Source organism: Orcinus orca, chromosome 2 (genome assembly GCF_937001465.1).
Source record: "Orcinus orca chromosome 2, mOrcOrc1.1, whole genome shotgun sequence".
Classification (NCBI taxonomy): domain Eukaryota; kingdom Metazoa; phylum Chordata; class Mammalia; order Artiodactyla; family Delphinidae; genus Orcinus; species Orcinus orca.
This window is the reverse complement of record NC_064560.1, coordinates 124,673,519-124,685,976: the sequence shown is the minus strand read 5'-3', so window position 1 is coordinate 124,685,976 and position 12,458 is coordinate 124,673,519. Positions and strand designations below refer to the sequence as shown.

The following is a 12,458-nucleotide window of genomic DNA, read 5'->3' as shown; positions in this document are numbered from 1 at the left end:
TGTGACTATATAGTCCAGAAATCTGGCCTAGATTGGTACCTAGGTTGGTTCTTCAGTTGAACTGAGGGAATAAACATTCTCAGTGAAAATGCCTTAAAGCTGCAGTTTCACATTTGTATTAGTGCCGCAATGTGGCATTTTTTCAAGGGCTTCCTTTAACCTTGCTCCCATTTCACTACTTTTCACAAACCTGCATTAACCTCAACTAATGGGTTTATTGATTGTTCTTTTGTTGTTTCAGACGTTTTTTCCTGATTGACTAGTGCCTGCTCTAAAAACCTAAATTTAAAAGTGATGCTATATTATTTTGTCAAAGTTCAAATATACATAACCTTTTCACCCGACAGTTGCACTCCTAGGTATATACCCAGAGAATTGAAAACATAAGTCCACACAGATATTTATGAACAGATGCTTATAACATTTTATAATAGCCAAAAGTGGAAACAATCCAAATGTCCATCAATGGACTATGGGTAAATAAAGTGTCATATTCCATACAATAGAATATTATTTGATCATTAAAAAGGAGTAAAACACCAATATGCTACACTGTATATAAATCTTGATCTTTCACACATCATGCTATATGAAAGAAGCCACACACAAAAAAAGGCCACATATTGTATGATTCAATTTATGTGAACCGTCCAAATTAGGTAAAGTCATAGGGACAGAAAGTAGATTAATCGTTGTGAGGAACTGTAGAGAGGGGAGAGTGGAGTCCAGAGTTTCTTTTGGGAGTGACGAAAAGGTTCTAAAATTCATTATGGTGGTGCTCGCACAACTCTGTGAATGTATATACTAAAAGTTACTGAATTGTACATTCAAAATGGGTATGTGAATTATATCTTAATCTGTTATTGAAAAAAATTGGATCTAGCTGTTCCAGTTCTAAAATTAATCCTACAGAAGGTTTTGTACAAGTGCACGTATTTATATACATAAGGATGTTCATTGATGCACAGTTTTAATAGGGAAAAACTAGAATCAATCTAAAATTATGATACATAAAGACTGGAGAATATGTAATTGTTTTTTAAAAATGAGACTGATCTATGTTCTGACGTTGAAAAATCTTCATAATGTGTGTGAAAAAACAAGGTTTTCAAAAATATAGATATTAGAATATTTTAATTTTATATCTACCTAATTTGTCTTTGTCTAGAAAGTGGTTTGAAAGATACTTACCAGTCTGTTAACTGTGATTACTCCTGAGTAATGTTAGTTGTTTTTGTGGGCAAGTAGAGAATATTCACTTTTTATTTTATAAAGTTTTGTGCTACTTGAACTTTTTACAACAGGAATATATTACCTTAATTATACAGAAAAAAATGAATGAATTTAAATACTTGTCACAAAACTTAATTTCTGTGGTTCCCTACTCGTGCTGTTCAGTTGGTAATGACTAGCCTATATGTTTACCTTTTTATTTAATACAGATTATAAATTAAATCCTAGGTTTTTAGGTGAGTAAAAATAATTTATTCTATGAACTATTGAGATTTAAAAGGAAAATGGTAGCAAATAAGAAAAAGTATTGATAAAAAATAAACAGGTCCTAAATTTATTCAAATCATTTGTTTACTGTGTTCACTGCAATATTCCTTTTTGTGGGCCAGTAAAAGGAGTCATCTTTGCCTAATTTTAAAATATGTCTACCAGAATAATTTAATTGAAAAAAATGGTTTCATGTCATATCTTAATTAGATTCCTGCCTTTCAGGTTTCTCAGGACCATGAAACAATGACACAGGTTTTGTTCAGCAGGAATTTGAGATTGAATGTAGCTTTAACTTTCTGGAGAAAGAGAAGTATAAGTGAACTTGTAGCTTATTTGGTGAGGTAAGTGTGACCCTTTATGGTTTTGTTCAGTAAAAGTAATTTCCAATGTATTATGTAGAAGTGCCTCTACTTTTTTATGTTATACTGGCTAAAATTCTGAACTTCCTATGTTTAGCTTCAGTAGTAGCAGTATGGTTTAAATTACATTTATCTTCGGTCTAAGAGTAACCAAAATACAGAAAACCATCTGTTTTATCAGATTGAACAAAGCTGTTACCTTCTCTGATAAAGATTCTTATCTATAAAACTAAGAGATACCATTATGGGAAAACCAACCTTTAAAAATCCCCTTTGAGTGAAAATTTTAACCATTACCTTCCTCACTGTATTTAAGTCTCCTCAAATGTTACCTTGGTGAGGCCTTCCTTGACTACCTTATTTAAAAATACGTATTTCTTCACTCCCTATCCTTCTTTCCCATTTTATTTTTCTCCATAGCCCTTACCACCATCAACATGCTTTATATATTTCACTTGTTTATTGTCTGTCCCTGCCCTCTCCACCTCCTCCCACACTCACACACATATTGAAATACAAGCCCTATTTCTTTGTTCACGGCTAACAACTGACTCATCCCTAACAACTGACTCATCATAGACACTCAGATCAACAACTGACTCATCATAGACACTCAGATCATTTGTTGAATGAGTAAATTTCTCAAAAGCAGTGTGAAGGTTATAATATGAAAATAAATAAGGAAATCAGCTATCTAAGCAATTTTGTTCCCACAGGATAGAAGACCTTGGAGTTGTGGTGGATTGCCTTCCTGTGCTCACCAATAGGTATAAAGAATATTTTTCAGAAAAAAAGTACATTTAAAGAAGGACAAATGATGACCTGTTCATAATTTTATAACTTAGTATTTATTTACTTTAGTTTACAGGAGGAAAAACAATACATCTCACTTGGCTGCTGTGTAGACTTGTTGCCTCTAGTAAAGTCACTACTTAAAAGCAAATTTGAAGAGTAAGTGCTAATCTGAATCTCAATTCTTTTTTCTCTTTCAGCATCCTTGATCTTGTGCCTTATAAGTGCATAGTGGTAGACTGAGCTCCATGAGACATACATGGTTTCTGTTTTCCAGGAGCTTATAGTCCAATTAGGAAAAGAATATGGAATGACTAGAGAACAATTATAAAACTGTCTATAAACATGTTACATAAAGTATAGTTTTGTGAAAGTAGTGAAATAAATTTTTTAAAAGGGAAAGATAAGTGTGTATGTGTTTTTTGAGGGGGGTAGAGTGTCATCTTTTCTAAAGGCTTCTTGGATGAAAACACTTGAATTTTGTAATGAAATGTCATTTCAGATATATAATAGTTGGTTTAAACTGGCTTCAAGCAGTCATAAAAAGGTGGTGGTCAGAACTATCATCCAAAACAGAAATTATAAATGATGGGTGAGTATACCTTTAAACTCATACTAATAAAGTTTTTTTTCAGGAAAAGCAGCTTGATTAAGCTAGGTGAGAATTTTATTTCATGATTATCAGTATGTAATACTTATTCTCTTCATTTTCAGAGAAATATTAAATTGGGATACTGTTCATATGTGAAAAGTTGAATTCCAGAGCCCAGTAACCCCCTGTATATATTGTTCTGGCAGAATCCTACCCTTCATTTGGGGAGGCAAAAGCACAGCAGTGGTTTAACCCTTACATCCATTAGAAAGGAGTGAGAGAGAGAAAAAGAGATGGCTTTTAGTGGAATAAGATTGAGGCACAGGAATGGAGTCATCCTGTGGGGTCCTTTGGCTCCCAGACGTTAACATGAGAGTCCAGTGTGGATGATTACACTTCTAAAAACTGTATTATAATCATAATTTGAGTATTGCCTTGATGTGAAAATGTGTGGGTATTCTACCAAATGAGCCAGATTATCATGAAATTACAAAAAAAAAATCTCCCAACAGTTTCCTTTAAATCCATAATTTGCTTTCTAGGCTCTCAGAATTTTCCCACTTTCCCACTTCATACTCGATTGTCTGAATGTTCCAAATGCCTGTTGTTTTCTTACTTCCTCTAACAACTAGGTAACCTTTAATTTTCATGATTGACATGTACTAGTTTAAAGATTTGCTTGACTTCAAATGGTATAATTGTATCCTGAAAAATACTTGAAAATTTTAAAGCTGTTTTCATTAAGTGTGTTTACTACCAAAGTCCATATCTTACTGTATTTGCATTTTTTCTTCTTTTTTTCTCCTAGAAATATTCAGATTTTAAAACAACAATTAAGTGGATTGTGGGAACAGGAAAACCATCTTACTTTGGTTCCAGGATATACTGGTAATATAGCCAAGGTAATCTATATTTAAGCTTAGTTAAAAATTAGCCATAATGTAATAGTATTATACATTCATAAACGAACTCTTTCAAATGTCCAATTCAGTACTACTCTAATAACATCTAAAGTCAATTTCATATTCATAAACGCTTAAGGTCCTCTGGATATGAATATGACTTTGGCAAGGAATACAGGAATTAGTCATTGAATGTGTTTCAGATACAGCCACAGAAATAATGTGGTAGTAGGTATTTAATGACCTAGCTCCAATTAGAGGAAAATATTTGAAAAAAGGTTAAGAACCCAGGTTAAAAAGGCAACTGAAAAGACAGTGCTACTCAGAAGCAAGGGGTGAGGAACATAATCAGTTTGGGGGTATTTTTACTTGGCTTTTGCTAATGTCATGCTTTTTTGGGAAAGTTAAATTGCTCAAATCACAGTATGAATTTGACATCGTTCTTTATTGATTTGCTTGTCTCAAAGGAAAAGGTACAGTGTTATTTTGGATTTTAATATTTAAACTCCAAAATAGTTTTGGTAGTTAAAACATAACTGCAGGAAAAAAATCACTGTTAAGAAATATTTCCACCCTTGTATTGGGCATACTGCTATCATATAAATTGGTATTAGCCAGAAATATAAAAACTTTCTTTAGTTTAAAAAAATACAATATTTATATTTATGTCTTAGACTTACTTATAAAATTCTTCTTGGAATACCTTCATGAAAGGAAGCATAATGATGTCAATAAGAGGATTTATGTCTTGGACTTATAAAATTCTTCTTGAAATAACCTTCATGAGAGGAAGCATAATGATGTATCAAGCAAGTGTGTTACCACTGTGTATAATTTTACTGTGTAGAATTCTTTTTTTTTTTTTTTTTGTGGTACGCGGTCCTCTCACTGTTGTGGCCTCTCCAGTTGCGGAGCAAAGGCTCCGGATGCGCAGGCCCAGCGGCCATGGCCCACGGGCCCAGCCGCTCCGCGGCATGTGGGATCTTCCCAGACCGGGGCACGAACCCGTGTCCCCTGCATCGGCAGGTGGACTCTCAACCACTGCGCCACCAGGGAAGCCCTGTGTAGAATTCTTAATGATGAAAATGTTATGAATGGAAATCAATTTCCTGAAGTTTTTTTATTGTTACAATTTTAATTGTTCTTTTGATAATAGGAGGGAAAATGAAGTAAAAGTTGATAGAAAATAGAATATGTGATATATCACCTTTTTCTGGAAGTGCCTTGTCTTCTTAGTAGTAGAACTGAAAAATTGTTTCCTTAGAAATTTGCTTTCAATTGTAATTTTTTATAAAGGGAGAAGCTTTATTGTGAACATAACCTTAAGATACTGTATTTATTATTGCAAACAATATTGAGTGATTAAAAGATCTATGAAGTTCCTTAAGCTATGATAAAACCTCTTTTACAATATTAAACCCTCAATGCAATTTTTTGAGGGTAGAAATCAGAACGGCTATCCTCAAGCTGGTCTAGAGTTTATATAGCACTGAAGGAGTTGCTGTGAATGATGTAATGATCTTTCTTACTCTATAAAAGCAGAGTTGTTTGATCACAGAAACTAAAACATTCACTAAGCACTTTGCAAACACTTATTGAGCACATGCTGTGTGCTACAAAAGTGCAGAGAAAATGTTGAGTAAGACAAATCTTTTGCCCTCAAAAGGTCACAAAGGGAAACAGGCAAAGCTAGTGACCAAAAGGGAGAAGAAAATGGGGTGTGTGTATGTGTTGTATTTACAGTACTGGCTAATGAAATGTTTTTGTTTTATTCTCTAAGGATGTAGATGCTTATTTATTACAGTTGCATTGAGAGACTTCATCTACTAAATAGCATTTGGTTATTCAAAACACCCCTGGACTATATGATTTCCCGAAAAATGTCTCAACTGAGAACTGTGAACTGTGGAAGAAATCAAAACCATTTTTTCCTTTAAAAAGCCACATAATGAAACCACTAATGAAACGCTAAGGATCTACTTCACATTGAAGTGGAAAAATATCCAAAAGGAGCAGCTTCAACTTCAGTGAGGTGAAAGTGCACTATGAAGATTGTTCACCTTTGCTGCAATTTCGGATTTATATGGTTATTTGGTAACATTGTTTAAGAACTACTGGGTCTTAATGCAATCCTGCATAAGAATATAATTTATACTATGTGAAAAATAAGACAGGACTTATTACTAGGAATTATAAAGACCAATCATCATTACTTTTTTTAAGATTGTGTTTTATAAAAAAACACTTAAATGTGTGCAGCTACTATTTTCTTATGTTGAAAAGACTTTGAAAGTTTAAACCATAGCAGATAATCAATACTAAAAGTTTTTTGTTCACACTGAGATACTGTGTATGCAGAATGCCTTAATTATTAATAAGCCAATGTGTATGATACCAATATCTGTTTAAGAAAATTAAAACCAACCATGATTCTGGCATGATAAAATCATGGAATTAAATCAGGGGTTTCCATTCATGTAGAATGTTGTTGTTTAAACTTATTCCACACCATTCTTAAAACTTGAGAATATTTTTAGTATCTCTGATTTATTTTTTTTTGCCAGAATCATCATGTCATATGTGTATGTGTTATCCCCATACATAAGAAAAAGGTGACTGTGTATTTGTATGAATGCTTAACTGGAAATGTCCATGGAGTTGGCTAATTTATATTCACTTTTTATTGTATATAGATTTCTAATATTTTCAGTTCTGTATCATTTAAGTTTTCTTCATTTGAGTAAATTCACTAAATATTTCTATTTTTTGCTTTTTTAAATTCTGATTTTATATGAATTCTGATTTTTTTCACTACATATGTTTAAAGAATTGCATACAATGCTTTAGAATTGTTTACACTTAGTGCTGACCTTGTATTTTAAATTCCAACACTTTACTACCTCCTCCAAAGTTTGGTATGAAATGCCAGCAGACTGTATGAGGTCTTTTTTTTTTTAATACCACTCTTAGTATCAGTGAATGTCTTAACATTCTGGAATGTCTTAACAGCTGTATGCATTATCTTGAAAGTGGCTGGGGTTAAATGCCACTCTTGGTGGTTCATACATCATCTCATCTTTAATAAGCCTGAGAGACGTCTGAGCAAAGATTTTGAGTAATTGAATTTCTGTGCAGTAATCCTTCCAGCACTTGAATGTAAATCTTTAGCATTTATCCAATTAGCCACTACTGATAAGAATCCAAAACAAGCATCTTTCTTGCTTTAAAACATGTTATTTTTTCACTGAGTTCTATTTTTGTGTAGCTATATTTTGTATAGCTATGTATTCCTTACAGTGAACATCAATTGTAGTAACTGGTTATTCTCTAAAGTTTTTAGATTAGAATAATTTCAGATTACTGCACTTCTGAGTTTTGAGAGTTATTTAAGAAGTCATTTTTCAGGAGATGGGAATTTGAATTGTAAACCTGCATCATCTCTGTGAAACCTTAAGATGATGAAATACAACCCTCCTTTGTTCCTATTCCTTTTAGTTTGCACTCTCTTATCTAACAGTTTCAACCAGTCAACGCAGTTGGTGCATGGTGCTAATGAGGCTAAGGACAAGAGTTCAATCCTTTTAGGTGTTTGTTAACTGTACACACATACACAGAACTATTCATGGCTACAGACTGCACCTTCTCTTAGGTATCCATCTCACAAATTCACTCTTGGTCACAAGGAAGATGGTGTGTATAGCATAACACAAACCCTTCACCTCAAATGGAAAGATAACTAATAATTGGCACATGGGATACTATAGACTTTAATCTAATATTTAAAATAATATTAAAAATAATGTAATATCTAAAATTCTGTGTCAATATAGTTTTCTCTGGGTAAGTTCAATGACTAAACATTGTCCTCTGAAAATCAAACTTAATCAAACTTCAGTAAAAATTAGGTACAAATACAAATGAAACATAGTAAAAAAAAAAAAAAAAAGGTATTATCCTGTTAATGCTGAGTTTGGGTTTGTTAAAGGAGAGTAGATAATACTTCTTTTTTACATACTCAGAGCCATATAAGGCAGCAGTCTTTAGCTCACAAATATTATTCAATGGCACACACTCCCAATTTCTGTTCTTGGCCTTTGCAGTTTACCTTAGTACCTACCTCTCTCAGTTACTGAGTTATGATTAGTATTAGCTGATTTTAAGATTCTTGGATAAAAGGTGTTGGATAAGTAAATATTGATGAACTCTTAGGTTGTTATCAAGCCCTTCTCATGCTGTTTAATTAGAACAGTGTTGATCTCCAGAAAGAGCCAAAGAAAGTGTTTACAAAGTATTTTGGCTGTTGTATTGACCTAGATTAGGACAATTGCTGTCTGTCATCGCTCTTTTGTTGCCGTGTTGCTAAGCAGTATAACTGAAGGACTACCCAAGGTCTCTATGCCTTTCTACCTCTTCTACCTTCTTCAGTTTTCTGTTCATGACTTTCTAACTTTGCAAGTCCAGGGACAGGTAGTTTTTTGAGATGGTAGAGGGTTATAATCAAGTAATTTGCTTCTTCTAGAGATAAAGTAAATGGTTTTATAATGAGTGTTCAGAATAAAAGTTAAAAGTTAAGAAGCAAGCCTTGTCAGATGGTTTTTAAAACTAATCTTTTGGCAGTAATTTCAAAAGTAATTGACATACATTATTTACATGAATCCTGAGGTATGAGAATTTGGATATAAATATCTATATCTACTTTGAGGGATCATTAATATCAGCACTGAACTCTAAGGGCTACTGAGGAAGTAAATCCTAATGCCCCTAAACATACTTGGTACATGTCATGTCCTAACCTTAAAAATCCTTGTGTGGGTTCAAAGCTATATGTCTGGACTTTGAAATAGTTTCTCTCAAACTTAGAACATTTCTATATTTGGCAAGTTGTTGATATAATTACTATCAATGGAAAACTAATTTGAGTAATAATTATTAGCTATGAAATGCTGATAATAGAAATTATATCTAAATGTTTATTTAGTTACTTAAGTTAGTCAAGGAATTTGAAAAAACAAAATTTATGTTAATATTTTGGTGGGTCATTCCCAGTTATTTTTCTTCCTATTTAAGAACAAAATGGTAATGTCAATTGCCTTTGTTGATTTAAAGAAAAAAAAATAGAATCACAAGCAGCTGACTCAACTGGAGTGATCTATTTGGATACACTACTTATCTTTCAACACAGACTTTTATTTTCTAGATTATTTTCAGATGAAAATAGTATTGCTGGACATTTATTGGTAGGTATTTACTCCTATGTTATTCTTTCTCCCTTAATTTTTAATTCTTCTAGCTATGGAAATTGTCATAGAACTTTGTGACACACTATTTCCCCTCCTTTTTCATCTGTAACAGGCACATAGAATAAAAAGTTCATCCTTAAACACTGTATGGTTCTAATTTGTAATATAATTTGATTGATTCAATAACAGCACCAAGTATAACAATAAAAATAAATACTGCATATCATAAAACCAGGATACTGAGTACATTTTCCAATGCTGTACTTAATATATAGAATATTGTAGTCATCATAATTTTCTCTGGGTCAGATCATTGACTTAACAGTAAATGCTAAAATCAAACCTCAGTAAAAATTAAGTACAAATACAAATATATACCACAGTATTTTCTCTTACAGACTATAATTAATCATAAAACATGAAAAGACATAGTTACTGTGTACCAGTAGTTCTATGAAAGGGCAGCCCCACAGCTGCCAGTATTTTTTATAGCAATGCTTATTATATATTCTTTGATATACAGAATTACTATTCTCTGAACTACGAAGAACTTTTCTGTTGGTAGATGCCATGAGTCTAGATAAGGAGTCAGCCCCCAAATGTACGTTGTGTTCAAGTTCTGTGCTTTACAGTGTTCTGTATTTTCAATCAGATTTAAACCAGGATTTTTTTTTTTAAAGGTCCTGGACCTGGCCAAGACGGTTGTGACACTATGGATTTATACAAAAGCTCAGAAGAGTTGATCCAGCTAGAGTGAGAGTCCTGGGATACACTGAATTGCTACAATTACTAGCTTCTAGAATTACTGTATTGCATTTATTAACCAAACTTGCAACATGGGGCCTGGATTGGAATTAGACTTCACTTTCCAGAAGTCAGGAGCAGAATTTGCATCCATTTACTTTTCTACTTTCATTTGAAAAAGAAAGGGGAAGGAGGAGAAAGAGAGAGAAATGTAAAAACTTCATTAGACCTCTGCATGAATTAGTTGAACCAGTGAATGAGGACCTGCGTCACCTCTCATTTGCCCTGCAGTAGCCCGCTGGTTCCTCTGTACACATGTAGCTTAGGCCCAACGACAGCAAGAGAAATGCAAGTTAACAACCTTCCTTTTAGGTAGGTTCCAAAGCTTACAAAAGGTTTAGAAGATGCTTATCTTTCCCCCCCTTTGCCATCCAGATTCCTTTCCCCTTACTTAGAATATAGATGCAAGAAATCAGTGAAGGGGAGAAACCAGTTCACTTTTCAATCTCTTGAAAGCCCCCCCCACGCCCCCTCTCCCTTAGACATAGGTGTTCTTCAAGGTTCTGTCTTAGGTTCTTTTCTCTTCTCCCTCTACCATTTCCCTGAAAAAAACATTGTTTATTCCCATGGCGTCCTTTATCATCCACATTAATTGTTCTCATTTGGGGAACAGAAGGGAGGTCATTTTTTGACTGATCAAATAGGCATGGATCTTTTTTTTTTTAAGGTTGAGAAAACACTGAATTGTATGTTTATCATTCTCAAATGTATATCTTGCTCTAAACCCAACTCAGCGCATACACTATATATCCAATTGCCTACTGGAAACATCCACTGGGATTATCTTGTAGACATCCTAAATAAAGTGTATCCAGAATTGACCTCATTCTCCACCTCCACTCCCTTGCCCTGAACCTGCCCCCAACCCCCTCTCCTACCACCACTCAGGGAGATAAAAGTGTTGTGTCTGGGTGTTGGATTTCCATTCTCATTGAGTATTCCTAATATCAACAATTATCAAGCCACAACCCCATGAGTCATCTTTGAATCATCTCCAAATCGCTCATCACATCCTGTTGGTACAGCCCCCTAAATTTCTCTCATCTTGCTGTATCCCTCCACTTCTGCCATTACTTAGTCCACATTATTCCAGCAGCCTCCTGACTGCCCTCTCTGGCATTTGTCCCGCATCCCTACAACCTATTCTCCACACATGCTCCCCCAGAATAGTCTATAGAGCACAAATTTTTACCGTGTCACTCCTTAAGGCCACTTAGGAGAGATTCTAAACAGTATCGTTTACAATCTCGACAGTGCCACCTTTCTCCCTTCCCCTCCCGATGCTATAGCTAGAATGAACTTGTTTCAGTTTCTGAAAAACATTACACTTCCTCTGCAAGGGTGGTTTGCCTGAACACTCTTCTCCCAAAGTTCACCCATTTATCATGTTCTTAGCCTTCAGGTCTTAGCTTAAACACAGTATTTCTCGGAGACTTCTCTGAAGCCTCTTCAGCTGTTAGAGGACTCTGCCACAAGTCTTTCACCTCAACCCTGTTTTTAACTCTGTGTAGTGTATTGTAATTGCTTATTATCTGTCTTCCCAGGTAGACTGATAGCTTTATGAGGCCAGGGTCTGTGTTCTCTGTCATATCCCCAGTACCTAGCATTTACCTAGCCTACCAGTAGTAGGCATTTAATTCTTAGGAATAAAAATGCAAGGGTGTGGCATCTTTGGGCATACACTGTGGGAGGAAGTAATTTAGTAGTGCAAAGCTATTGTGCGATAGCATAGCAGCTAAAAATGAGTAGTTATAGAATCAAAATAGCCAATTTTCTTCTCTCGCTTTTTTGTTTTATGAAATTGGTTTATAAATGTTCATGCTGCAACAAAATACAACCTTAGCTAAAATGTGTTTCTTTTTTAAATTATTTTTGGCTGTGTTGGGTCTTCGTTTCTGTGCAAGGGCTTTCTCTAGTTGCGGTGAGCGGGGGCTACTCTTCATCGCGGTGCGCGGGCCTCTCACTGTCGCGGCCTCTCTTGTTACGGAGCGCAGGCTCAGTAATTGTGGCTCACGGGCCCAGTTGCTGCGCGGCATATGGGATCCTCCCAGACCAGGGCTCGAACCCGTGTCCCCTGCATTGGCAGGCAGACTCTCAACCACTGCACCACCAGGGAAGACCCATGTTTGATTCTTAAAAGATGTTACATTTATTTCTCTATGGTATGGTTTTACACTCCACACAGGACCCACGCAAGTAAGGACCGTCTATAAAAAAGTTCAAAATTAAGGTATTTTCATGTAATGCGTAAAATACATAAATTTTC

The 12,458-nt window shown here is 34.7% G+C and overlaps 1 protein-coding gene and 1 long non-coding RNA gene across 8 annotated transcripts in view; one reads left to right on the top strand and one right to left on the bottom strand.

The window, feature by feature from the left end:
* Positions 1–6,910, top strand: part of KATNBL1 (katanin regulatory subunit B1 like 1) — a 63,133-nt gene extending 56,223 nt beyond the window's left edge. For all 7 annotated transcript variants that reach the window (XM_033435866.2, XM_033435865.2, XM_049705494.1 and 4 more), the window contains 6 exons: positions 1,726–1,844; positions 2,579–2,629; positions 2,724–2,813; positions 3,157–3,246; positions 4,055–4,148; positions 5,929–6,910. In XM_033435866.2, coding sequence (XP_033291757.1) covers positions 1,726–1,844; positions 2,579–2,629; positions 2,724–2,813; positions 3,157–3,246; positions 4,055–4,148; positions 5,929–5,961 — 477 coding nt within the window. In that variant the 3' untranslated portion in view covers positions 5,962–6,910. The remainder of the gene's footprint in view (positions 1–1,725; positions 1,845–2,578; positions 2,630–2,723; positions 2,814–3,156; positions 3,247–4,054; positions 4,149–5,928) is intronic.
* Positions 1–12,458, bottom strand: part of LOC125963408 (uncharacterized) — a 500,580-nt gene that overhangs the window by 377,714 nt on the left and 110,408 nt on the right. The window lies entirely within an intron of this gene.